A 27,655-nucleotide genomic window follows, 5' to 3' on the forward strand; every position below is an offset into this window, starting at 1 on the left:
CGGAAGGAAAACAATGTTCCAGAGAAAAAGAAGAAGAAAAAAAAACAACAACAACCCTGAATCTTATTTCTAGGATACAAAAGCTGCCACTCAATCCTACATTTACAGTTTTTGCAGAAGGAAAGGTAAAAAGAAAAGTTGGACGCAAAGAAGTACACAGTTCTGATATTCCATCGTATACGTTAGCTTTCTAAAAAAAAAAATGGAAGCAAACAGCAAGTTTGATCAGTGAAAATGGGGTTATTTTCATTCTGTGGTGAAAGCCACCAAAAGCTCTTTGGTCCAACTTGGACTGCAGTGCATTAGAAGGATGCTTATTTTGAAACCTTGACAGGTAGAGGCTATCCACTGAAAAACACAGATCTTTTCTTAAAACGCAGCTGCGGTGCTCACTGTTTAGCTGTTCCCAGGCAGAACAAAGCAAACTCGCTTGATTTTTTTTTTTTTTAGGTTATCAAGAAAAAAAACCATGTTTTCGAACGACGACAATCCAAATCAATTCTCCACTCCTTAAAACAATGGAAGCGTCTAGATTGCAATTACGATTGATTCAAGGGTCACAAGACTGGGCTGGACCTGTTTAAAAGGGGGGGAAGAGAGGAGATTCTTGAGAAGATGTAGGAAAAAGTGGGGTCATCAGACATTACGGACCCTGATGGAATTTAATAATATTCACAAAGGTGAATAGTAGCTACCAGGAAGATAAGAAGGAAGTGAATGGGTGCTCTAAAATGCACCTGCTAATTCCAAGCAGGAAGTTATAGTTCCGTCTTTGTTCCGAGATAGCTCGCAGGTTAGCCAGCCGACTCGTAAGAGGATGGCAGTTTTATTTCTTGTACAAATAAATGGTGGGAAACAAATGCAACATGCTGTTCTAAGAGCTGAGCAAATACTCCAATGACGTAAAAACGCAGCTGATAAAGAGATAATAAGACTGACTCAGAAAGTAAAAACTAGGCCACATGAGTTCTTCTCAGGGCAACGAGGCTCCGGAAGACTCTTCCCCCAAATCTACACCACCTACAAAGACAATTATTCCTCCACCCAGCTCCTCCAATAAATCTGTAAAAGCTAAAGGTTAAAAGATGCTGTGAAAAATATACTAATCCTCCCCACCCCCAGGTCTCCAATGCTCTTGTAGTTGTTACAGGTAGATAAAAAAAAAAGAGAGAACATTAAGTTTGTTTGTCTTCTAACATAGTCCTTCCAAGATGCAAAATACCGAATATATTCTGTATTTCTGAATGCAGAATAGAGCTAAACAGATCAGCTGGCAAGCAGTTTGGAAAGGGGTTAATGCTGAACTATGGTAAAGAGGTCTAAGAGTTTGCCAAAACTTCAGTCTGTGAAGGCTGAAAGGCTTATAGCAGTTTTAACCAATTCTGTACGAGACAATTAAGTTCTCTTAAGACTAAGGAAAACCTAGGATGCCGTCCGCTTTTGATCCTCAAAGGAGTTTGCTAAAGGTTGCAGCCTATTCCATTAAAAAGTGCAGCATTATGCTCTGTAGAACTCTTAACATACACTACACAGGGATTTCCTGCGTACATCACAAGAAGGAACAACGAAACAGGAAAAAATATGAAGGCTCCTGAAAGGAGGTTCAAGCAAGTGATAAGGCCACCATAAATCCTTGCCTTTTGGTCATCGCAGAGAATGAGGTGAGGCAAGGTAGAAATTGGTTGTTATTATTAAGAACCCAAAATTAACAAGCGTGTTATTTGGAAGTGATTAAATGGCATGGAAAAAAAAAAAACAACAGCATGCAGAGTGAAGTCTGGGTTGGAAATAAAAGCCTATTATTATTATTTTTTTTCGATAGTGGCATTGAATTGATCAACTATGCTTAGCAGCTGCAGCCTTGAACTAAACAGCCTTTAAATGGGAGAAGAAGCGAAGAAGTTAGCGGCAGTAAACTAAAACTGTAGATTTGTGTGTGGAAATCGTTCATGTTGTTTGCCTTTGCACACAAAGGCTGCTCTTTACGAAGTTCCAACATCGGCTACCGTACTTAAAAAGTCTTCCGTTTATGGAACAATGAAGGTTTATAATGAATAAAGGATATCACCTTTTATGACAGGGGGAAAAAAATGGGACTAAACTCTGATGATCCTAATTCTTTGCTTGCAAATAAAATTTATAATTTATTTAAAATCAATTATCCCAAGGAGAGAAGGATAAAGATAGCAGGTGGCAAATTCCAGATCAAGAACCAAAACTGATGTCTCTAAGTGCAAGTCAAGTGAAATGATTTTTTTCCCCCCCGTTCTGGCATTTGAGAATCTGCCAATGTATTTATATAAGATCCACGTAACTAGGCTCAGCACTTAAACTTCTGGATCATCTACTTATCCATCAAACCCATCAAGCCACTAGATTTCTAAAAACACATCGTTTCAAGAAGACTCCACTCAATGGAAGCTAAAAACTCGTGGGATCCTTGATCCAAGTTTTGGAATTCTTCATATACTTCTTACAAACAGCTTCGGTCAGGGGGGGAAAAAAAACTTTTCAATACCAAGGAACCCTTTCTTTAAGCATATTCCAAAATGCTACAAAGCAATGACACCGATGTTGGGAATGAACTGACTCCATTAAATGCACAGGTTTTTAAATATGGCGGCCGCACTGGGCCCATTCTCAGCAGGCCTCTCTGCTGTTTTAAACCTCAATGGCTTTAGAAGAAAACGGTGGTGTCATTTGGTGCTGATTTAACATGCAACGGAGAGACGATTTGAGGGGAGAACAGCCCACATCAGCGCTTCCGCAATCAGAAATTACTAGGGGACAATCTCTTTACCTGACAGGAAGAGGGGAAAAAAAATAATACATGGACATAATTAGTTCATTAAAATGATGGGAGGAGAGCGAGGGTAATTTCTCACAATTCCCAATATAAAAATAAAGGGGAGCATCCGACAATTGTGACCCATGTTTGAAGCGAATGCTGGCGTCTGCGTATGACAGAAAACATGCAGCCGGATAATGTTATTGGGAGCAGACTAGGTTTTCTTCTTATTATTTTTTAAAAAAATCAAATTATGCACACGCACACATACACACACACTTAACTTACAATTAATAGCAAATTATGTACAGGGGTAGCCAAAAATAATAATAATAATAATAAAAACAAAACAAAATCCTGACAAAATCCTGACAAAATTTTTTTTTTTCTGAGGCATGTATTGATGGTGAAAAGGGAAGAACAAATCCTTTTAAAAAAACACTCACGTACATTAAAACACAAGGGCAGTTCGAATAACTGCACAAGAGGCCACATTTCTAATGTTAAAAACCTCAGGAATCAACATTATAAATACAATTTTTTTTTCTTTAAAAAAAAAAAGAGAGAGAGAGAAACACAAAATAAGAACGATGCACAACGGTGGGGAAACGAGAGGAACTCTAGTCAACATACGTTGCATGTATGTATTGCAGGCAAGGCAGAGGCATTTGTTTAAAGCTTTTTGCACAAACTTCATATAACTCTTAAAAAAAATATGCTGGCCTTTACAAGGTTCTACTTGCTGGAGAGACAAAAAAAAAAAATCAGAATTCAGTTCATAAAAAGTCACAAGACTTCGGTTTTTTTTTTTTTTAAAAAAAATGCAACGGTTCCAGTCACAGACCGCGCAAATATATGGAAGAATATGATAATTAGATTATACAAGCATGGACAGGCTTGGAACCTGAATATACTTCAGAGCAAATGCTCAAGAGGAGGAAAATAATAATAATAATAATAATAATATATAAACTATTTGGTAACAAAAGCGTACTATATGTTGTGATACAAAAGGCATGGTGAAAATGTACCTTTTTCTCTACTAAAGTATTCCTTGGTCCATAAAAACCATGTTTTGTCCATGTTTACTAGTTCAATTTGAATCTCAGCCACTTTCGGTTTAACTGTAGTTACGGGTCCATTTTTAAAGAGACAACTAAAAATAGATATATTTTTTTTCCCCATAAAGGGGGTGCTGGGCCCGCCCCCCACAACGCATTTCATTTTTTATTGTGGCTTCGAATTGAGATCAGCACTTGTAGGTGATAAAAGTTCATACGGCGGCATATGGAGGGGTTGCATTATTATTATTTTTTTTTTCCTTTTCTGTCTCCTTCTTCCCCTCGGGAAACCACAAAAGTTGTTCAGGTTTCATTGTTTGAAGCACTTGAAAAAGTATATATATATTTTTTTTAAAAAAAGAAGTTCCGTCCAAAGAAGAGCAGTGGTTAGGAAACCACGGTGGCCGTTGATGATGTGACGCTGGCGGGGTTTGTGCTGACGTTTGTGTAACTTCCCTCACTGTTTGTGTTCGATTCGCTGGAGGCCAGGAGGCTTGAGTTGGCTCGGAGGATGGCCCCGGCGGCACTGCAGTGCGGTCGGGGTCCGGGCTCTGGGGTGTAGGTGAAGGTAAGGCTGGTGGAGTAAATGATGCCATCATTGCGCACTAACGTGACCGGAACCTGGACGGGCTGACGGACCCACCGCCATCCTTCCCGGAATGCAGAGATATCCGGGACGACACACAGCATGCTTTCGGCGCATCTAGGAAAGAAGCGGAAGACGACATGAACTTCCCTCAGGAAAACCATCTGCTGTAACATCTCAAATTCATATGATATTATTTTATTAATTGGTTATTTGATTATTTTCTTCCATGAGTTTTATTTTATATATATAAAATATATATAAAAATAGATATTTTTTTTTCCCCATAAAGGGGGTGCCGGGCCCGCCCCCCACAACGCATTTCATTTTTTATTGTGGCTTCGAATATATATATATATATATATATATATATATATATATATATATATATATATATATGTGTGTGTGTGTGTGTGTGTGTGTGTGTGTGTGTGTGTGTGTATATATATATAATATATATATGTGTGTGTGTGTGTATGTATGTATGTATGTATGTACGTATGTATGTATGTATGTATGGTTAATATTTCGGGTTTCTTCCCGTGTAATTGTGGATATATCCCTAAAAGGGTAGAAGCGACGTTTCGACAGAATCCCATCTGCCATCATCAGGCTTATGTCAGTAGTCTTTTGCACTAACTGCCGTTGGTATTTCAAATCTGGTGCTGGTATTCTGGGATGGCTCCACCTTTTCATTCTGATTGGTTGGGAGTCCCAGTATGTGTTTATTGGCTTGGCTTCGGGTGTATGGTCGGTTTTTCTCCAAAAAAACTGCCACCTAGTGGAGAAAAACCGACCATACACCTGAAGCCAGGCCAATAAACACATACTGGGACTCCCAACCAATCAGAATGAAAAGGTGGAGCCATCCCAGAATACCAGCACCAGATTTGAAATACCAACGGCAGTTAGTGCAAAAGACTACTGACATAAGCCTGATGATGGCAGATGGGATTCTGTCGAAACGTCGCTTCTACCCTTTTAGGGATATATCCACAATTACACGGGAAGAAACCCGAAATATTAACCATACACACATACATACCCATGAAAACTTACATAAACAATTCTATATATGTATATATATATATATATAGATTAACACCAGCTGTCTGCAATTACTGTAAGTTCGAATCTCGCCAGGCTCAAGGTCGACTCAGCCTTCCATCCTTTCTAAGGTAGGCAAATTGAGGACCCAGTTTGTGGGGGCAATAAGCTGACTTTGTATAAATATACAAAAGGATGAAGGCTATTGCTTAACGCATTGTAAGCCGCCCTGAGTCTCCGGAGAAGGGCGGCATATAAATCAAATTTAAAAAAAAAAGTGACTAAGACGCCGAGCTTGTCAATCGAAAGTTCAGCGGTTCGAATCCCTAGCGCTACGTAACGGGGTGAGCTCCCGTTAATTGTCCCAGCTTCTGCCAACCTAGCAATTCGAAAGCATATAAAAAAAAATGCAAGTAGAAAAATCAGGACCACCTTTGGTGGGAAGGTAACAGCGTTCCGTGCGCCTTTGGCGTTTAGTCATGCCGGCCACATGACCACGGAGACGTCTTTGGACAGCGCTGGCTCTTTGGATTTGAAACAGAGATGAGCACCGCTCCCAGAGTCAGGTACGACTAGCACATATGTGTGAGGGGAACCTTTACCTTTACCTTTACCTTTAAATCGCCCTGAGTCGCCGTGGGCGAATAGGGAGCAATATAAATTTTTCTAAATAAATAAATAAATTTGACCGCAAGATAATCAAAAGTTTTCTCCCCCACCGGCATGTATTGCACAATAAATTTGCAGCATTTTAGCACTTTAGATTTATGTACTGCTTCACGGTGCTTCATAGACCGCTCTAAACGGTTTAGAGAGTCAGCCTCTTGCCCCCAACAATTTGGGTCCTCATTTTACCAACCTCGGAAGGATAGAAGGCTGAGTCAATCTTGAGGTGGTCAGGATCGAACTGCTGGCAGTTGGCAGAGCTAGCCTGCAATACTGCATTCTAACCACAGGGAGGGAGGGAGGGAGGGAGGGAGGGAGGGAGGGAGGGAGGGAGGAAGGAAGGAAGGAAGGCCAATAGACTTATATACCGCTTCACAGTGCTTTACAGCCCTTTCTAAGCGGTTTACAGAGTCATCGTCTTGCCTCCAACAATCTGGGTCCTTGTTTTACCGACCTCCGCAGGATAGAAGGCTGAGTCAACCTTGAGCCCTGTCAGGATCGAACTCCAGGCTGCGGGCAGAGTCAGCCTCCAGTACTGCATCCTAACTACCGTGCCACTAGGGCTCCTTTGTAAAGAAATTGTCTTGTTTACAATCTCTGGCTATGTAGAAACTGAAGAATTATTTTGCGCGATTGTCCTGCGTATTGCTGCAATGAGGACAGAGATTTAGATTTCTTGTGAAAAACTGTTTACTTTCTGCAAAAAAATAAATAAAAAAAAATGGTTATTGCAGACAACAAATTTGCTTAACCACTATGGCATTTGCTTAAATGAGCGCTGGAAAAAAAAGAAAGGCTGTAAAATTGGGTGACAAAAACCTACTTAATGACCAACACAACTTACTACCATAATTCCAGGCTTAACTGTGGCCGTAGGGTTGAGGATTACTTGTGTGGAAATTCATGTAAATTTATTATTTTATTATCAGGGGTCGGCAACCCACAGCTCTGGAGCCTCATGCGGCTCTTTTGGCCCTCTGGTGCGGTTCCCTGTCCCATCAATAGCTGGCCCCACCCCTCGCCCTCCCCTCCCAGTCACTCCTCACTTGGCCTTTGAAATCCGAGAGATACAGAGAGAGGGAGAGAGAGAAACATAAATATACACAGAGAGAGAGGGGAGATAGAGACAGAGACAGAGAGAGGAGGAGAGAGGGGAAGATAGAGAGGGAGGGAGAGATACAGGGGTGGGGGAGAGAGAGAGAGTAAGAGAGAAAAGGGTTTTGTGGTTCCCGGTGTATTTTAACAACCAGTTCTCTGCCCTAATGACTGGCTGTGTAGGCGTGGCTGGGGGGGGTGTCATGTGACTGGATGGGAGTGAGTGACGTGGAGTTGGCCACACCCACCCAGGTTTTGTGGCTCCCGGTGTTTTTCTTTTTTTTTCTGTGGGAAACGGTTCCAAATGGCTCTTTCAGTGTTTAAGGTTGCAGACACCTGAGTTAGGCGAATGGATGACTGATGAATGTCTTCCCTTTACAGAGTCCCAAACAAGCACCCAGGAGTTACATTAACATTGCAAAGGTTATACAACACCTGTACATCGTTTCAGCTTCCACATCCCCAAACCAGACACGCAAATTTGGAGTGAAGTTCTGCCCGGTTAGTTCCAGCATTGCTACATCTCCACCACCATTGAGCTTGTGAAAATGAAAGGAAAGATAATGAACTATGTTTATCGTGGGAGACAAGCACAAAAACGCAGTGATTTCAGGGAACCCTATTTGAATCAATGGAGCTTTTTTTGGAGGGGGGGGTGAAACAGCTGAATCTTCCAAAGGGAAATTTTCACCCTTACCAGTTGAATATGTAAAAAGGCTATCAGGCGTCCCAGGTAGACCAGACAGAAAACACAACCAAATGAGCTAACCGTACTTTTTTATAAGGTTATATTAATAGAGGGTGGCACGATGACTCAGCCGTTAAGGCGCTGGGCTTGTCACCTGGAAAGGTGGCAGCCCAGGTTCGAGACCCGAGCGCCACACGACGGGTGAGCTCCCGTCCTCGCCTCAGCTCTGCAAACCCAGCAGTTTGAAAGCAGGCAAATGCGAGCAGGTAAATAGGTACCACTTTGGTGGGAAGGCAACAGTGCTTTACGACATCATGCTGGCCACATGACTGCGGAAATCTCTTCAGATGGCGCTTGCTCAATAGCCTTGAAACGGAGATGAGCGCCACCCCTGAGAGTCGGCAACAACTAGCGGAGTAAAACCCGCAGGGACTCCTTTAAAGCCTTTTTACTTTTACATTAATAGAATCTTGTTAAGCCTGATAGCACAAAATCTCCTGCTATCTTTTTCACAGCTTGAGTAGCTGAGATTGTTTTTCTGAGTCTCTTTCTCTGCCCATTATTTAGCTGAAGGCTAAACCCTCTCTAATCTGATTGTTCCCTAGCCAGCATCTCTTCCCTATCCACCCTTCACTTCCAAGTCACTCTCATGTACTCTCTTATCTTTGAAACAAGAAATAAGACTATTTCTTTCTTTAACTGGAATGCCCAAAATGCCCATTTTGCAAAAGAGAGAGGAAACTTTTCCTTATGTTTAGTAAATACAAACACCATGTCATAGATTTGGTTCCCCCTACGTATATTTCTGAATGCCTAAAGATGCAAGTTCCACTAAATATTTTCAGAGCATAGATGACAACCAACCAACCAAATAAATGGCTATGTTTTTAAGAAGATGTTGGATAACCATTTGTCTAAAGTGGTGTAGAGTTTCCTGCCTAAGCAGGGGATTGGAGTAGAAGACCTCCAAGGTCCCTTCCAACTCTGTCATTCTATTCTATCTCTATTATACGCTGTGTTCAAGCAGGAATAGTTAGAAAGAAAATTCTGGCTTACCTGAAGACTTTCTACAACAGGCACAGGTGTTACAGGAGCATGGACTGGTCCCATGCCCTCATAAAATGTATATTCTGCTTTATCTGTGCTAATGATTGTCCATGAAGCTCCATCATTAATCATCTCTTTATTTGGTTCTTTGGGGCATGGAGTGGCCTTTTTTAAAAAAAAAAAATTGCCAGACACTTGAGAGAGCGTAAATAATACAACAGCAGAGGCTTTCAATAAGACATCAGGTCCAAAATGCAGACACAGCCCTATATACCGTATTTTTTGGAATATGAGACGCTCCAGAGTATAAGACGCACCTTAGTTTTGGGGGAGGAAAATAAGAAAAAAAAAAATCTGCCTCTGCCTACCAGCATCCATCAGTATTCATCTGGCTAGCATCCTGTCAGTGTGTGAGAGAGTTGAGGGCTGTTTGGAAACTGAAACAATATTTGCTGTGTGAGCAACAAGGAAGGAGACAGCAAGGAGCCTGGGCATGGCTTAGCTAAACTGTTCTAAAGCTGCATGCTGTGCTGATCTCTGAAACTGAAACTCCTCTCCTCTGCTTGTGTTTTGCTTGTATTTATTACCACGTTGGAAAACCTGCTTTTGGTATTGTATATTTACTTCATGTGTTATATTATATATAAAGAGAAGTTATTGAATCCTGCTGAATCAGTTACTTGTGTGTGCTTTCTGGATTTGATTGCTGCTGCAAACTCTGACACGTCCTTGCAGCAAATAGCAAACAGCCAGGTCAGCTTCAGCACATTATTACAGCCTGATTCAGCACGAGCAGCTGAATGGTGGGTCAATCGGCCTCCCGGAATACCCCCAATCAGCTGTTCCAGCCTGCAGGGATTGCCGCAGACCATCGCCTCCTCCGTGCCTCGCATTTTTGGCTACATTCGGTGTATAATTTTCCAAATTTTCACCCTCTTTTAGGGAAGGGGGAGGAAGTATGTCTTATACTCCGAAAAATACGGTATTCTCTTCAGACTTGCCTTTTTCTGAACAAATTCTCTTGGTGGTCTCGTCTCTTCCTATCAAAACCCTGAAGCTTCCTTTCCAAGACTTCCCTTTATATATATAAATATATATTTATGCTAAAATATATGGCAGGAAATAAGGAGGAGTGGCCCTCTCTCATCTTAAGATGCCATCTGCAAGTAAAATATACAGTACTACAGTATTGCAAATATAAACCCTATTGCCATGCCATGCCATTTTAAGAGGAGGAGTTACCAAAGTATATGCTACAGTCCTCATGGTGCTAGTTTTCAGACATGCCCACTGTCAAAAGATCACTAAACAACGTATACTATACTAATATGTCAAACAACTTACTTGAAATTGGATAATTCGCTCTTGGGAAAGGCACAAGTACATTCGTTCAGTATCTTTAAGGTAGAACGCACACTTATGGAGCTGGGATACTGGATCATCTGCATCTAGCAAAGCAGTTTGTTTGTCCACTTTCCGTATTATCTGTCAATAAATACAGTTCGATATTTAGAAAGTTTTTTTTTTTAAAAACATCATCATCATGAATGTATCACTTTGGATGGCTATTTCCTCGTGTATTATCAGTTGGCAATGGATTTCAAAACTGTTGCTAAGGAAGTGTGATTATTTATTATTATCTCGTATTCATTAAACATGAAACTCAGTCAACTGAACATTTAAAAATGTATCACAAATATCACTGATTGATGGTTGATGTGGGTTGCTGCCAACATCCTGGGTATCAACCAAGTATCTTCTTAAAATGTACAATGTTCCGAGTAGCAGAGTGTTTTTTTTTTGCAGTTCCACTGGTGTTATTGCAGGAAGCTGCAATTTCTTGATGTGTTTTGTAAAATTCTTGGACATGGTACCAAGTGCCCCGATGACGATGGGTATCACTGTTACACGTTTCATCCATAATCCATAGTTTCAGTGGCCAGGCTGCAATATTTCATGGTTTTCTTCCGTTCTTTTTCTTCGACTCTGGCGTTTCCTGGTACAGCAATATCAATAAATTGTACGCTTTGGATTTTGGCAACTGCGATGTCTGTCGTGTTGTGTTCCAAATGACGATCTGTCTGTATTCGAAAGTCCAACAAGATCTTCCCCTTCTCATTTTCGACAACTTTTTCCACTTTATGTTCCCATGGCTTTTCAGATACAGGTTAAGTCGTATTTTTTACATAATGACCGGTGGATTAATTTAGCAACTTGGTCATGTCTAGCCTTGTAATCAATTTGGACGATTTTGCTGTACTCACATATTAAATGTGAAACAGTTTCAACTTTGTCATTGCAAAGTCAGAAGTTTGGATTGTCATTATAATAATAATATTATTATTATTAGTGTGTAGGTGATGTTACATTAGACAGGCACTACAATGCTATTGCAGAATAGTAGTTTGGCTGCCTGCTTGCCAACTCTGATAGTGTTCTGATCTAGGCTTCCTGATATAGTAAAAAGCACACAACCCAACCCCCCCCCCTTTTTTTTTATTTTAACAGCTGTGAATTCCTTTCATTCACAGCACGTGCTGAATCACCAAGAGTTTATAAATAGTCCAACAGAAGTCTGCCACAGTCCTTCGGATAAGGCTGGTAAACACCCACTTTATCTTCTTTGACACGCTGCCAAAGACCTAATTGGCAATTATCTTGGCAAGGCCACACAGAAACACTGTCAAAAACAGAGCTTCAAAGTACAAACTGACACCATCTACAACGTTGCTTCCTGCAAAGGCCCATGTGCCTTTGGTCTTCCTTTATGTCTTATGGGAGGGGCCAATCATCTCCAAGCCTTACTCCCGAGTTGTCCCTTTTGTTTTAACTGTTCTTGCCTTCTGGCAGCTCTGCGCATGCGCACACTGGGAACAGGCTTCCCCTGTTCCTCTGCCTCTCTGATGTCTGACTCTGGAGGCTCTGGAGTCTGCGCAGAACTCCCAAAGGTCCTGGCCCCATCTCTGCCTCCAACACAGAGCCCTCATCTGAGCCTTCCCCAGACTCCAGGCCTGGCTCACTGTCCTCCCCAGCCTCCTCACTGTCCGACTCCGCTGCCAGCTCCGCAGGCTGTGGCAGACCACAACAGTATTATCCCTCAAACACTATTCCAAAACCTCTACATTTTAACAAAATATTATTTTTAAAAAATTATTCAGGAGCAGATATACTGAAAATGTAAAATGTACCAATCTTGGGAGCGCCATGCCAGTAACTGAACAAACAAGTTTGACCGTCTGGCCATAATGGATATAGCCATCTCGGACTGTGAACTCCTCTCCTTCAGATTCATCATCGTCCACTGCAGAGGAAAGAGATATATCAGCATCCCAGGCAAACTTGAATCCATTCCAAAAGAAAGCATAATGCTACCAGTTTCCAAAACTCAGGAAAGATTACACAAAACACACACAGAGAGGTTTCAGTTTTACTCACAGAGATGAATGTAAAATGCTCCCCATTGTTGTGAGCTGGCATGGAAGTTCCCTCCTTCTACGTGCAAATATCTGGTGCTAACTGTTTGGGACCTAAGTCTATTAAACAGTGCCACTTTTGTCCCTGATGCAATACATACTGCAGGAGAAAAAACAAAAACAGAGCCTTTAATATACCAGCTTTAGATTTAGACAGGAAAGATGTGCTGGCAATGAAATCAGCACTTCTACTAATCTGAAAATGCAAGTTTCTTCCAGCTTTTCTTTTTTTTACACTCAGCAGAGAATCTCCTGTCCTAGTCACAGTCGATAAAAAAATAAAAATAGAATAAACTAGTCTAGAATGTTATCCTTTTAGCTGTTTATCTTTAGAGATTATCTTAAATTTGACGCATGCTTTAAAACAGGGGTGTCCAACCTTGACAACTTTAAAACCTAGACTTCAATCCCCAGAATTGTCCCAGAAGCTTCTTGTGGGATTTCAACTTCCAGAATTCCTTGTACTGGCTGGGGAATTCTCGGAGTTGAAATCCACAGATCTTAAACAGTGGCTAAGGTTGGACAACCCTGTTTTAAAATATTGTTACCCTCTTTAATCGGGTACCATAATTTCCGGAGTATAAAACACTCTGGACTATAAGACGCACCTACCTTTTTTGGGGAGGAAAACAAGAAAAAAAAAAAATCTGCCTCTGCCTCCCAGCAATTTGCCTCCTTGCAGCAAACAGCCTGATTTAGTTTCATTTTCAGCACAGCCTGATTAGCACAAGAAAAAGAAATCTGCTTCTGCCTCCCAGCAATTTGCCTTCTTGCAGCAAATGGGGCGCGCAGCAATAGGCAATGGCAATCCCTGCAGCCTGAAACAGCTGAGGGTCAGGAGGCCAATCCAACCGACAATCAGCTGCTTGTGCTAACCAGGCTGTGCTGAAGCTGAAACGGGCTGTTTGCTGTAAATTGCTGGGAGGCAGAGGCCAAAGGGTGGGGGCCGGGGGATGGACAGGGCTACATTCAGTGTATAAGACGCACCCAAATTTTCACCCTCTTTTTTTTTGGGGGGGGGGGGTGCGTCATACTCTGAAAAATACAGTAATCTCAAAAACACAATGCATACAATTGTTGCCCCCTTCTCTCTCTCACTACTGAGATTGCTGGAAGCTGAAATCAAATACTTTCTTTGTTGTAATGCCTGTAAATTATTTTATAATGGGATTGCTCTACCAAAGGCCACATTCTTTAAGAGATGAATGGAAAACTCACAAACTCACAGCACATATGTGAAACACAGACCACAGTCAATGAAGCTGGCCTGCCAATACTTACAGTCTGCATTTTTCAGCGATTGTTTCTTTTTCGAAGGCTTGGAGATGACTTTGATCCGTTTACTAAGGAAAACACCGATATCGTCGCTATTGCCATAGAACATTTTTACGGATAACATGAAGTGCTTTCGCTTGTCAGAGTCTGATATGTACAAAGTTTTAGCTGTGCAATAGTTCTGTGGATAAAGAGAGACAGTAATTTAGTATTTTCCAATGAAGCCCTGTTAAAGGTAATTATGCCTAGATATACCAATTGGACGATTTCAGTAATATTGTTAAATTAACCAATTTGAAAATTCAAACAGGATATGGCTCCAGTTTATTGCATTTCAGAAAAAAAAGTTAACAGCATGGTGAGAATTGCAAATACCGTATTTTTCGAACTATAGGACGCCCCTAAATTTAGAAGAAGAAAACAATAACAAAAAGTTTTTGACTTCCGTGCAACCCATTTTCGGGCCTTTTTTCTGCCCATTTTCAAGAATTTTTTTTGGCCCATTTCCGAGGCTTTTTTTGGCCCGTTTCCGAGGCTTTTTTCTGGAAAAATGAGCCAAAAAAAAAAGCCTCAAAAACGTGCTGAAAAAAGCCCCCAAAATGGGGCATACAGAGGCCAAAAAATGGCCGGCAGGTAAGGCGGCTTCAGCAATATTCAGTCTATAAGACACACAGATATTTTCACTCCCTTTTGGGAGACAAAAAAGTGTGTCTTATAGTCCGAAAAATGCAGTACATGTGTGTTCCCAACTTCACAAAAAGAAAGTGAATGAGCTAGATCAGCATCAAGTATTTGTAAGATAAATGACTTTGTTATAAGTACTGGGTACACATATTCCTGCTTTACTCTTTTCCTGTAAAACAGAAGTTTGAGGGCCAGCTGCGGAATCCCTGCTTGCCGGACACCTGCACCTTGCCAGATGCCACTCCTTTTGAATCCTCGCCTGCCACGGCTGCCAGCAGGTGGCGGGATGGCCAGGGACCATGAGGCTGTGCTGCCCACTTCGCACCCCCCACCTGCTGGCAGTCACGGCAGGTGAGCACCTCCTCCCCATGTACCCATCAGCTAGGAAATGCCAGCCACATGAGGGGTGGCTGGGAGGAGAGGGACAAGGGGCAGAGCTGAATCCCGCCACTGTGCGGGCCAGATACATTGCGTCGGCAGGCCGTATCTGACCCGCAAGGCATAGTTTGAGGACCCTTGGTGTAATGCTTAAAAATTCCTGCAAAAGAAGTAACAGTAACTGAGTTGGAAGGGACCTTGGAGGTCATCTAGTCCAACCCCCTACTCACGCAGGAGACCTGTACTAGGGATTCGAACCGCCGAACTGCCGACCTTTCTGATTGACAAGCTCAGTGTCTTAGCCACAGAAGGAACATTCTCTCACCACCAGATTATTTTCTCTTTTCATTTTCTCTGATAAACAGGCAGGGAAATTTCCTTTTGCTGACAGAAACTAAGCTGACAAGGTCGGAAAAAACCAGGATATTTAGAAATACAAGTAATCTAACGCCCTTTCAGTGAGTGAAAGCAAGGAAAGTAGTATCAACATCACTATGACGTATGCATTTTGTTCAACGAAGTTCAGCATATAGGTACAGGCAATCCTCGCTTACTGACTGCCTCAGACAGTGACTATTTGTAGCTCGATGGTGGTAAACTGTACCCAATGTCCATATTTACGACCTTGGCAATGTCTCTCTCTGGCACATGTTCACCTACGATCAGTTAATACACCCGGTCCTGTTTGAACCTATTTATCCCAAATTGCCAAAACAAGCTATCACTTTCCAAGCTCCTCTTATCCACAGCGCAGAATTGCCAACTTGCCATTTGGCAAGTTAACAAGCTCAGCTCTGTAACCTTAATTAGCTGATTAGCCTACAGCTGATAAAACTTTGCCTGACACTGACAAGACCCTAATCAGTTTCATGGTAAAACGTTTGTCTGCCCATAAGTAGTTCACAGGGATCCTGCCAGGAAAACATCTGGCACTACTTCGTTCCTTTGATGTGTGTTGTGCACTGTGTGTATCCAGGCACACGATGTGTCCTGTGTACTCTACTGTAATTCCTTTTCTCTGTAATGTAAATGCAAACGTTAAATCGTCACTTGGAACACAACACGATAGATATCACAGTTGTCGAAAACTGAAACGTACAATTTATTGACATCGCGGTACCAGGAGATGCCAGAATCAAAGAAAAAACTGGAAAAAATCATGAAATATCGCGACCTGGCCATCGAAACTACACGGATATGGATGAAACATGTAACAGTGATACCCATTGTCATCGGGGCACTTGGTACAATGTTCAAGAATTTTATAATAAACATCAGCAAATTGCAGCTTCCTGCAATAACACCAGCGGAACTGCAAAAAACTGCGCTACTTGGAACATCGTACATCTTAAGAAGGTACTTGGTTGATAACCTAGGACGCTGGCAGCAACCCATATCAACCATTAGCACCAGTCGATGGTATTTGTGATGCATTTTTGAATGTTCAGTTGACTGAGTTTCATATTTAATGAATAAAGATAATAACTTTATTGTCATTGTACGTGTATACACAGTATACCCATGCAACGAAATTCACTTAACACCCAAAGACCAGGTCCAACACACATAACAATCCCCAAACACACTCCCACCCACAATTCCTCACCCCTAAACCACCCAAACATCCACACAACAGACCAAGTAATACTGTCCAACAGCTCACTGATGGTGGCCCTTGAGTTCATTGTGGAGTGCAATTATAGCTCTGGGATAAAAACTATTCAGAAGACGTGTGGTCCGAGTTTTAATTGTTCTATATCTTCTGCCAGAAGGCAACAGTCCAAAAAGATTGTAAGCAGGATGGGAAGAGTGAGATTCAAAGATCCAAATTTAATGCATCCGCACCTTGAAGTGATGTATCACTCACACTGATTATGATATATCAGTAAGCAGGTTCGCAAACTATACGTTACATTCAACTCACCTTTCCTTCCAAGTTTAACTGCTGCATCTCTTGGTCACTATTTCCAATCCCAATAAAGGCGCATGGTTGAGAGTCTTGCTCCGAACAGCCATCTCGCTCCATTTGTTCTTTTTTTTTCTTCCATCCACTACCCATAAGATAGACACACGGAGGAGGGCAAAAAAATCTGAAGACAAAAAGAGCAGGACGTTAGGTTCACCGGGAACATGCATTTGTATCCAGCGCAAAATGCCATTTCCAAAGGAAAAGGCACCAAGGGGGAAAAAAATTATATATAATTTGAGCAAGGGATATATTTTTTTGTAGATTTTTAAAATATTTTTTTTTAAAAAAAAAAACTGAAGGTAGTGAACATACTTAATATTCCTTACCCTTATTTTCCCCACCACCAGTGGTGGGTTTCAAAAATTTTTACTACCGGTTCTGTGGGCATGACTTGGTGGGCGTGGCATGGCATGGCATGGCTTTGTGGGCATGGCAGGGGAAAGATACTGCAAAATCCCCATTCCCTCCCCACTCCTGGGGGAAAGATACTGCAAAATCTCCATCCCTACCCCACTCCTGGGGAAGGATACTGCAAAATCTCCATTCCCACCCCACTCCAGGGGAAGGTTACTGCAAAATCCCCATTTCTTCCCGATCAGTTAGGACTTGGGAGGCAGGGAATAGATGGGGACGGGGCCAGTCAGAATTTTTCCTACCGGTTCTCCGAACTACTCAAAATTTATGTTACCGGTTCTCCAGGACTGTTCAGAACCTGCTGAAACCCACCTCTGCCCACAACCCTGTGAGGTTAGTTAGATGAGAGAAAATGACTGGCTCAAAGTCATTCAGTTGGCTTTCATGCCTAAGGCGGGACTGGAACTCATGATTTGATGGTTTTCAGCCTGGTGCTTCAACCAGCAGCTCTATTTTGTCCCTGAGCTATTTAAACCCAGAAGGGGGGAAATGAAAGATGGAATTTAATTGGCTTCCCAAAGTCAGAAATATATTTACAACTTCGCCAAATCCTAGTTTTTCCCCCAAATCCAATCAGATGTAGGATTTGGTTTTGTTTGTCATTTCTGCTGGCTTTTCTAATAAATGAAAAGATTTCTCTTGTGGTAGAACTTGGAATTAGTGGGAAGGTAATGCCTTTAACTCCACATGAATCTTTACCAACTAGGCCTTCAAGGGTAGAAATGTGTTATTTTTAAAAAAATAAATATTTAATGATGGCTCATATCTAATAGCTGCATTTAGAACATGTATTTCCCGAGAATATTTGTACTGCCTTTTGAAAAATTAGATGATTATTATATCTTTCAATTTATAGATTTTTTTAAAGCTACAAAAATGAGGGGAGACAATTTGAAAGAATGTCAAGTAAGAATTTAATCTAAAGTACCACAACTGAAGCAGTTTCCCCAGTTCCTGTAAGCCAGTTTTGCTTAGGAAGACAAAACCAAGAAAAGACTAAGGCAGGACCTGTATTGTCACTTTTTTCTGTGAACACGCTAGCATATATTAAAAAATGAAATTCTGATGCATATACACTCACTCTGTTTTTTTAAAAAATCTATTTTGTTGTTATTCATTTGGTTGACAGAAATGTATGCTTGTTAAGAACTTATTTTAAATGGCCACTAGATGGTGCTCCACACAAGAGGTGAATATAACAAAGACCATTTAAAATAATTCAGTGCAACCTTTGCATTGCAAAACCTGAACCGATTCAGGATTTTTTTATTTTATTTTAGCTACAGTTTATCAACCAATACTTCAAAAATGAAAGAGAACCCCCCACAAACATAACATATTTTTGATTTCTATAACACAAAAATCCAGAAATTTTGCACCATTCTTTCTAATCTCATTACCTCCTTATATAAAACTTCCCCTGCAGGCTTTCGAGCCAGGAATTCTAAGAGTTACAATCAGTGGTGAAATCTAAATTTTTTTACTACTGGTTCTGTGGGCATGGCTTGGTGGGCGTGGCAGGGGAAGGATATTGCAAAATCTCCATTCCCACCCCACACTGTGGCCAGCCAGAGGTGGTATTTGCCAGTTCTCTGAACTACTCAAAATTTCCGCTACTGCTTCTCCGAACTGCTCAAAATTTCTGCTACCGGTTCTCCGGAACCTGTCAGAACCTGCTGGATTTCACCCCTGGTTACAATCCATGACATCCAAACAGCAAACGGTTGTTGAAAGCTGCATTTTTTTGTTTAAATTTTCAATTGCAATATAGCCCAGTGCATCATACAAGATACCCGCCATTACCTTTTTTCGTTTCCGTAGGATTTCTGAGCCACTTTTGCATGAAGTATTAGGACTGTTTGATCGCCGCGCTCCTTTAAATAGTTCCTCATAGCTTCCCTAAGAATTGAAAAAACGAAGGCAATCAAGTTCATAGAAAACCAATGCATACATGTGTTTTTAAAGCTGACATTGCCACGTGTCTGAAATGCGTGCAGCTGCATCTCTTTTATGGGGTCTGCCAAAGCTATTAGGGCTGCCTTTGTTCCAAATTCTCATGGCCACCTCGTCATCCCACTCCACTCCACCCCATCTCTTACGACCATACTTTTGGGCTCAATTACAGTTGTCAGCAAGTTAAGGACCACTTGAAGCGATCAGGTTGATTCCCACCAGTGTCAGTGAATTGGGTACAGTTGTTGTTGTTTTTTTATTTATTTATATGCCGCCCTTCTCCAGAGACTCAGGGCAGCTTACAAGGCGTTAATCAATAGCCTTCATACTTTTGAATATTTATACAAAGTCATCTTATTGCCCCCAACAATCTGGGTCCTCATTTTACCTACCTTAGAAAGGATGGAAGGCTGAGTCAACCTTGAGCCTGGGGAGATTTGAACTTGCAGTAATTGCAGGCAGCTGAATGTTAATAACGGTGCTTTAGCCTGCTGCACCACCAGGGCTCAGTTAGAATAGAAATAGAATAACAGAGTTGGAAGGGACCTTGGAGGTCTTCTAGACCAACCCCCTGCTTAGGCAGGAAACCCTACACCACTTCAGACAAATGGTTATCCAACATCTTCTTAAAAACTTCCAGTGTTGGAGCATTCACCACTTCTGGAGGCAAGTTGTTCCACTGGTTAATGGTTCCAACTGTCAGGAAATTTCTCCTTAGTTCTAAGTTGCTTCTCTCCTCGATTAGTTTCCATCCATTGCTTCTTGTCCTGCCCTCAGGTGCTTTGGAGAATAGCTTGACTCCCTCTTCTTTGTGGCAGCCCCTGAGATATTGGAACACTGCTATCATGTCTCCCCTAGACCTCCTTTTCATTAGACATACCCAGTTCCTGCAACCGTTCTTCATAAGTTTTAGCCTCCAGTCCCCTAATCCTCTTTCTTGCTCTTCTCTGCACTCTTTCTTTCTCCACAACTTCTTTACATCGTGGCGACCAAAACTGGATGCAGTATTCCAAGTGTGGCCTTACCAAGGCATTATAAAGTAGTATTAACACTTTACGTGATCTTGATTCTATCCCTCTGTTTATGCAGAGTAGAACTGTGTTGGCTTTTTTGGCAACTGCTACACACTGTTGGCCCATATTTAAATTGTTGTCCACTAGGACTCGAAGATCCCTCTCACAGTTAGTACTATTGAGCAAGGTACCACATATACTGTATCTGTGCATTTGGTTTTTCTTGCCTAAATGTAGAACCTTACTCTTTGAGTGATGTAATATTAAGGAAGAGTGCTCCACACATATGTATTTTTTTTTGGGGGGGGGGGGAGAACTCCTTTGTAGTAACAGACAGGCTGGTCTCTACATTTTCCATAAAGGATCAGTGTAAGGAGTAATATTAGGAGCCCTATGAGGGTACAGGTGCAGCTGCCTACTCCTGTAGGGAGAATGACAAAACTGATCTTAGAGGCCAACAGAACAGACTGCCTGCTGCTCTGACAGCTTCAATTATCCCTCTTGCCCAGGGGTCCTCAAAACTTTTTAAACAGAGGGCCAATTCACGGTCCCTCAGAGTATTGGGTGGCCGGACCAGCTGGATAGCGTGGCTAGGTGGTCATGTGACTAGGTGGACATGGCTAATTTAGCAGTCCATTAAACAATACACACAAATTAAACTTTAATTTGTTATGCTACTGGGGGTGGAAAGCAGGTTACTGAAGGGATGTGGCTGCCTTGGGGTATGTGTGAGGGATTTCTGTGTGTGTGTATGTGTGTGTATGTGTGCGTGTGTGTGTGTGTGTGTGTGTGTGTGTGTGTGTGTGTATCTTTCTCTCTCTCCCTCCTTCCCTCTCCCTCTTTCTCTGGCAGCCAGGGAGGCCAAACTCCTCGGCCTCCGTGCATCCCACTTTTGGCCTCCTCGCCTTCCAGAACCACTCTGCCTCCCCAAAACGGGCCCGTTTTTGGCGTCCTGAGACCTCTGTGCATCCCATTTTTGGCCTCCTCGCCCTCCAGAAGGCGGGTGGAGGCTGGTGGGTAGGTGGGGCGATGTGGGTGGGGCAGCCCTCATGGTCCCGCGGGCCGTAGTTTGAGGACCCCTGCTCTTGCCTTTCCAGAGAGGCAATGGATATTATAACACACACCACTGGGGAAGAACCCCCCCCCCGTCTAAGGCCTGAACACAAGGCCTGAACCTTACCTGGTGAGCCGCTTAGGTGGAGGTCGCTCACCGAATTTCCTGTAGGGGAAAGGAAAAAAACAAGTCGTGAATTACAAAATAGGCATGAGATACAAGCAAAACGGATGCTGGCACGGGCCAACTTGACTGTGGGCTCTCTCTTTTCTCCATTCCTGACCTGTTTTGCCTAACACAAAGCCAGGAGGATGGAATGGACGTTGACTTACCTGAACGTCCCTTTTAGGAGTGCTGCGACCACTGTCCATGGCTGGGATCTTCACTTCATATCCTGTCAGTAACTGAGTGAGAGCTGTTAAACTCTCCCTGTTAGGACACGCCTCCAGTCCCATGATCCTCCAGTCTATCACGAAGACACAGCAAAACTCCAGGAGAAACTTCCAACAAATAATCCAAACACGGGAACTGGATACACGGCAGACAGTCTGAAAAAAAACTGCAACAGCAAAGAACATAACAAACAAGGGAGGGAATGGACAGTGGTCGCAGCACTCCTAAAAGGGACGTTCAGGTAAGTCAACGTCCATTTTCCAGAGTGCTGCTCCCACTGTCCATGGCTGGGACATACCCAAGCTTAATTACTAGGGTGGGAGACTGGATGCCCCGAACCCGTGTCCAAGGCTACTCTCTGTAGAACTCGTCGCCCGAAGGCGGCGTCCGAAGAAGCATATGAGTCAATCCGATAGTGACGAATAAACTGTGACACCGAGGACCACGTGGCCGCCCGGCAGATATCTTCCACCGAGGCTTGAGACGCCCACGCAGCTGAGGTAGCCGCGCTGCGAGTGGAGTGTGGTAGAATCCTTCCCGGCACAGGCTTTCCCGATAACTCATACGCCAAAGAGATACACGCCTTAAGCCACCTGCCCACCGTGGCCGCAGAAATCTTCTGCCCCATCGAGGTTGGGTGGAAAGAAATAAGCAGAGCCTCTGTCCGACGAAATGAAGCGGTCCGACGGATATAGATGCGTAAAGCCCTCTTTACGTCCAGTTTATGCCAGCGTCGTTCCGTAGAATTCCGTGGAGACGGGCAGAAGTCTGGCAAGGAAAGTTCCTGCGCCCGGTGAAAAGGAGTATTTACTTTCGGAAGGAACGCAGGGTCAAGCCTGAGAATCACCAAACTGTCCCGGAAAAGACAAAGGTCCTCCCGAATAGAGAGTGCCGAGAGTTCTGACACTCTACGTGCGGAGGTGATAGCCAACAGGAATGTTATCTTGAACGACAGATGTTTCAGCGTAGCCGTCCTAATAGGTTCAAAAGGGGAAGCTGTCAGAGCCCGAAGCACCAGGGAGAGGTCCCAGGTAGGGTATCTGTGGACCTGTGGTGGACAGAGATTGGTCGCACCGTGAAGAAAGCCTCTGATGAGCGGGTGTCGCGAAAGAGAGTCGTAGGGAGGACACTTCAAAACGGTAGACAAGGCCGCAGTTTGTCGCCGCAAAGTCGCCGGGGCCAGGCCTTTCTGGAGGCCGGAATGCAGGAATTCTAAGACCTCCTCCACCGTCGCTGAGGTGGGATCCACATGCCTCGAGGCCCCCCAAGCGCAGAAGGATCTCCAGGAAGCCTCGTAGATACGGCAAGTGGACGGTCGTCTAGCAGCCTGTATAATCTTGACAACTCCGTCTGACAGATGTGACTTTTTTAGGAGCACGCGCTCAAACGCCAAACGGCCAAGTGGAGCCATTGGGGCTCCGGATGACAGACGGCCCCTTGGAGTAGGACTACTTGAGTGGGCGGAATCACCCAGGGCGGAGACACCGAGAGGGATAGAAGGTCCGCATACCAGGCCCTGCGTGGCCAATTGGGTGCCACCAGAATCAGGTCTGCCTGCTCCCTCAGCAATTTCCTCACGACTCGTGACATCAGAGGAATGGGGGGAAATGCATATAGGAGGCCCTCCGGCCACCGACACCTCAGGGCGTCGCTGTCCTCCGCCGATGGATCTGGATACCGGGATACAAAGCGAGGCAGTTGGGCATTCTTTCGTGAAGCAAATAGGTCGATCATCGGGGTACCGAACCTCTGGCAGATCTCCTGAAACAAGCGAGGGTGGAGTTGCCACTCTGCTGGATCTATTTGTTCCCTGCTTAGCCAGTTGGCCCGGACATTGTCCACACCCGAGATGTGGTCCGCCTTTATTGACCTTAGATGACGCTCCGCCCAGCTGAACAGATGTTCCGACTCGAACATTAGCGACTTCGATCTTGTGCCGCCTTCCTTGTTTATGTGCGCTTTTGCTGCGGTGTTGTCGGTAAGAATCAAGACGTGTCGACCTTCCACCGCCGCCTTGAAGTGACAAAACGCCAGCCTCACCGCCCTCAGCTCGAGTAGATTTATACTGCAGCGGCTCTCCGTTGTTGACCACTGCCCTTGAGTCACAAGGCTGTCCAGATGTGCTCCCCAGCCCCGTAGACTGGCGTCCGACGTTAGGGTCAGCCTGTCCGGCTCTGTGAAGTCGCAGCCCTGTAGAATCGCCGGTGACAGCCACCAAGACATCGACAGGCGGATCTGAGGGGGCAAGAACACCCGGTGACTCGAACTGGCACGGCCCGATTTTTGGAAGGGAAGGAGGAACCACTGTAACGCTCGGGAGTGTCTGCGTGCCCACGGAACGATGTTGTAGCAGGACACCATTTTCCCCAGCAGTTGTGATAAGAGCGAGAGCGGTACCTTCTCCAGTGGTAGGATTTGTCGAATCAGGTCGGTGATGCTTTGAGCCCTTTCTGGCGAGAGAAAGACCTGTCCTTTGACCGAATCGATCAGGGCTCCGAGGTGAAGCAGTCTTGTAGCTGGAACAAGGTGGCTCTTTTCCAGATTTATCGAGAATCCGTGGCGTTGGAATGTGTCCAGTACCAGGTCCCGGTCGCACGATGCTTGGTCTGGAAAGGAAGAAAGAATCAAGACATCGTCGAGATAGCACATCACTCGCACCGACTGAATGCGGAGAGAAGCAGCCACCACCGCCACGAGCTTGGTGAATGTGCGGGGAGCGGAGGAGAGACCGAACGGCCGAAAGGAATCCCTTCCCTGTGCCCTGTCAGGGCCAGCAAAAGAGGGCCTGCGGGAGAAGGAGCCGCCTGAACCTTGAAAGGGACGAAAGGACGGGCGCTGGCTGTAAGGAGTGTACCTCCTCTCTGTGCGTCGGTATGCTGTCGGGAGGACCTTGCGCTTGTCACGATCCTCCACCAGGAGCGGGTCCAATGCAGGTCCAAACAAATTCGGAACCTTATAGGAAGCAGATGCCAACCTCCACTTTGCCCTGAGGTCCGCCTTCCAATGTCGAAGCCAGAACAGACGTCTGGAAGAGACAGATGATGCCAAAGCCCTGGACGCAAACTTCACCGAGTTAAGAGAGGCGTCTGCCGAATACTCGGTGGCAGCCACAATTTTATTTATGTCCTGGTGTAACCTAGTCTCTTCCGGAGGCAGTCTCTGTTGGAGCTGTTTAAGCCAAATCAGCGTGGCCCTGTTGAAGAAGGAAGTAGCAGTCGCCGTCCTGATCGCCCAGGCTACTGCTTGATGGGACCTCCGGAAGGCTAGCTCCGCTCTGCGGTCTTCTGACTTGAGACCATCTAGAGAGTCAGTAGACACTGAGGAGTTGGAGGCCAAGGACGCTACAGGTGGATCAACGGTAGGAAGAGCCAAGAGGTCCTCCAATTCAGGTGCAGAACAGTACAACTTCCTGTCAAGGGTGCTGGGCGATGTTAGTGATCCGGGTTGGCCCCAAGGCGACTGAAGAACGTCCAGGAACAGGCGGGGACACGGAATCACCTCCTTGTCCGGTTTAGCAGACATAAATAAAGCGTCGTGGGGTCCCGCGGACGTAGAAGCGCCAGCCGGGTCTACGCCAGGAGTGTTCAAATTGGTGGTAAGACGAGCTTTGTGCAGCAGCGACTTAAACATTGATGGACGGAACAACCCCGTGAAAGCCGGGGAATCCGGAGGTAAGTCCTCATCTTCTGAAAATTCGATATCTTCCGGGCATTCTTCACCTTGGTCAGAGCCAGCCCGGGAAGAGGAGGCAGACTGTTTCCTATCAGCACGGGTCGAGGTGACTTGATGACCCAGTTGAGCGGGCTGAGCCGAGGATGCGACCGATGGAGGCTGAGACACTTGTTGCATTCCGGCAGCCAAAAACGAAGAAAAAGCTGATGCGAAAAAGGCTTGCATGTCAACAGGTGCCGGGGTAAGCGCCCCATCAGGGCCCCGAAGTCCAGCCGCAGTAGGGGTAAACGTGGCCTCAGGGGGGCGACAAGCAGGTCTCTGGGAGGGAATGATCCCCGCCCTAGACACATCAGGTAGCGACTGAGATACACCCTTGGCAAGGTGTAACTGTCGGGCTTGTTGGGTAGCCTCGATGGCGTGCCTCTCTGGAGATGAGGCAGGAGAGTCCGAAGACGAAGAGTCCCGGACAATGGAGTCTCGCTGAGTTGCGCTTGTGCCCAGACCCACTTCTGCCACAGCCGCCAACCTCGCCTTGTCCCACTGTTTCTCCAGCGCATTGTGGCGGCGTTGAGCGTCTCTGTCCAAAGCCTTGGAAGATTTTGACTTCCGAGAGGCGTGGCTGGAAGACGTGGAGCGTTTCTTGGATGCCTTTTTGGCCCGCTTGGCTGGGCTGTGTGGCGGGCTAAGGTCTGGCTCAAAGTCAGATGATAGTGCATGGTCAGCCATGTTGATAAATTGCTCAGACCGACCAAGGAGGCACGGGACTGGCAGGTAAGTATAAGGGGACCGGGTCTTGGATGTAGTCCACAGATGTCAACTGTCCTTTTAGGTATTTTATATATACAAATATCAATAACAATTTTTTTTTTTTTTTGTAGTAAATATTAATAATGAAGGGGTATGTTAAACGATGCAGTTAGCATGCAAACAGCAAGATTAATTCCTTTTCTCTCTCTCTTTTTTTTTTTTTTTTTTTTGTAAAAGAACAGGCGTAACTATATACAGAAGAGAGGAGGAAGTCCAATACTAAGAGGCCGAGAGCTCCTCTGGTCTAGATTGAGACGTAGAAGTATTTCAAATGACCAAGGCCTAAACTGTCTGTTGCTGAGACAAAAGGCTTCCAAGGCCAAACTCCGCCCCTCACTGCAGTAGAATGGCGGGCTCAAGCTCAGGCAAAATGGCGGCGCTCAAAGGTCTCTCAAAATGGCGCCCGCTGTCGCCCTCAGGCCCGATCCAGGCAACCTGCAGGCCCCTCAAAGTCCAACCGGAACGTTGCTCACCGGTCCGGTGGAAGCGCTATCAAACGGAGGGCGCACCTCGAGAATGACGCTCCTCCAAACGCAAGGGAAAAGCGGCAATTTTAAAACGGCGGCAAGCCTGCGCGCCGAATTCTTGACTCACGCCGTTGCCGGGAGCCCAGAGGACGGGGAGCGCACTGACCGTGTGACGCTGCCCCGAAGCCGCCGCCGATGTCCAAAAGTCAGCGGGGAGAGCGACAAGCCTGCACGCTCATCCCCTCGCTAGCGGCCAATAATAGCTTGCCGGATCCGCCCCGAAGAGTCGGAATCCGGCGGCTGCGACGCTCCAGGCGTGGGCGGCCCGAAGACTCACCGCACGCAACAGCAGCCAGAAATAATTTCACAGAAGCACGAAAAAGGAATAATCAACAATAAAAAAACAAAAACCTAAACGAGGAGAAAAGAAGTCAGGGAGAGCAGTGAAATTAACAGACTAAAGTCTAAAACAGCACAGCTCTGAAATTCACTTCAGTTCTTGCCAGTAACTGAGTGATAGACTGGAGGATCATGGGACTGGAGGCGTGTCCTAACAGGGAGAGTTTAACAGCTCTCACTCAGTTACTGACAGGATATGAAGTGAAGATCCCAGCCATGGACAGTGGGAGCAGCACTCTGGAAAAGCTGAAATGTTTTTCAAAAGTTATTTCTTTCTGAGTGACCATTTTACCTGATGATGAGAATAAAAGCAAAGATAGTAGCAACAGGAATAGGAACCCTTGGGGGCAATCACAAAATATCTCGAGCAGGGGTGTCAAACTTGATTTCATTGAGGGCCACATCATTGTTGTGTTTGACCTTGGAGGGGGGGGCAGGGGGGCATGGCCAACTCGATGTCACTTGTGTTGGGGGCACCTATGGTGGCCAGAGAGCTTTGCCCGCAAAAACGGGTTCACGAGCTGTTTTCGGCTGGGATGGCCTCCTCCAACTGTCTGCCACAGTGGTGAAATTCAGCTGGATCTATCCGGCTCATGTGATCTGGTAGGGCCAGCGGCGGGAGGCTCCACCCATCCGCCCACATGTCATCACATCCTTTTTTTGACCCTCTGCACATGCGTGGAGGAGGCGTGCGTGCTCATATTTGCAATCCGATAGCAAAGGTAA

The 27,655-nt window shown here is 44.7% G+C and overlaps 1 protein-coding gene across 1 annotated transcript in view; it reads right to left on the bottom strand.

Moving 5' to 3' along the window:
* Positions 1–691: 691 nt before the first annotated feature.
* Positions 692–27,655, bottom strand: part of RBPJ (recombination signal binding protein for immunoglobulin kappa J region) — a 46,319-nt gene continuing 19,355 nt past the window's right edge. Inside the window, exons 2-11 of the mRNA XM_070948346.1 lie at positions 21,318–21,356; positions 18,975–19,070; positions 16,713–16,878; positions 13,733–13,907; positions 12,414–12,551; positions 12,167–12,279; positions 10,323–10,463; positions 8,988–9,143; positions 7,679–7,782; positions 692–4,552 (exon numbers count right to left, since the gene is read on the bottom strand). Coding sequence (XP_070804447.1) covers positions 4,237–4,552; positions 7,679–7,782; positions 8,988–9,143; positions 10,323–10,463; positions 12,167–12,279; positions 12,414–12,551; positions 13,733–13,907; positions 16,713–16,878; positions 18,975–19,070; positions 21,318–21,356 — 1,444 coding nt within the window. The 3' untranslated portion in view covers positions 692–4,236. The remainder of the gene's footprint in view (positions 4,553–7,678; positions 7,783–8,987; positions 9,144–10,322; positions 10,464–12,166; positions 12,280–12,413; positions 12,552–13,732; positions 13,908–16,712; positions 16,879–18,974; positions 19,071–21,317; positions 21,357–27,655) is intronic.

Source organism: Pituophis catenifer, unplaced genomic scaffold (assembly GCF_029215685.1).
Source record: "Pituophis catenifer annectens isolate HBS135680 unplaced genomic scaffold, rPitCat1.0.hap2 SCAF_8, whole genome shotgun sequence".
In the NCBI taxonomy this organism is placed as follows: Eukaryota; Metazoa; Chordata; class Lepidosauria; order Squamata; family Colubridae; genus Pituophis; species Pituophis catenifer.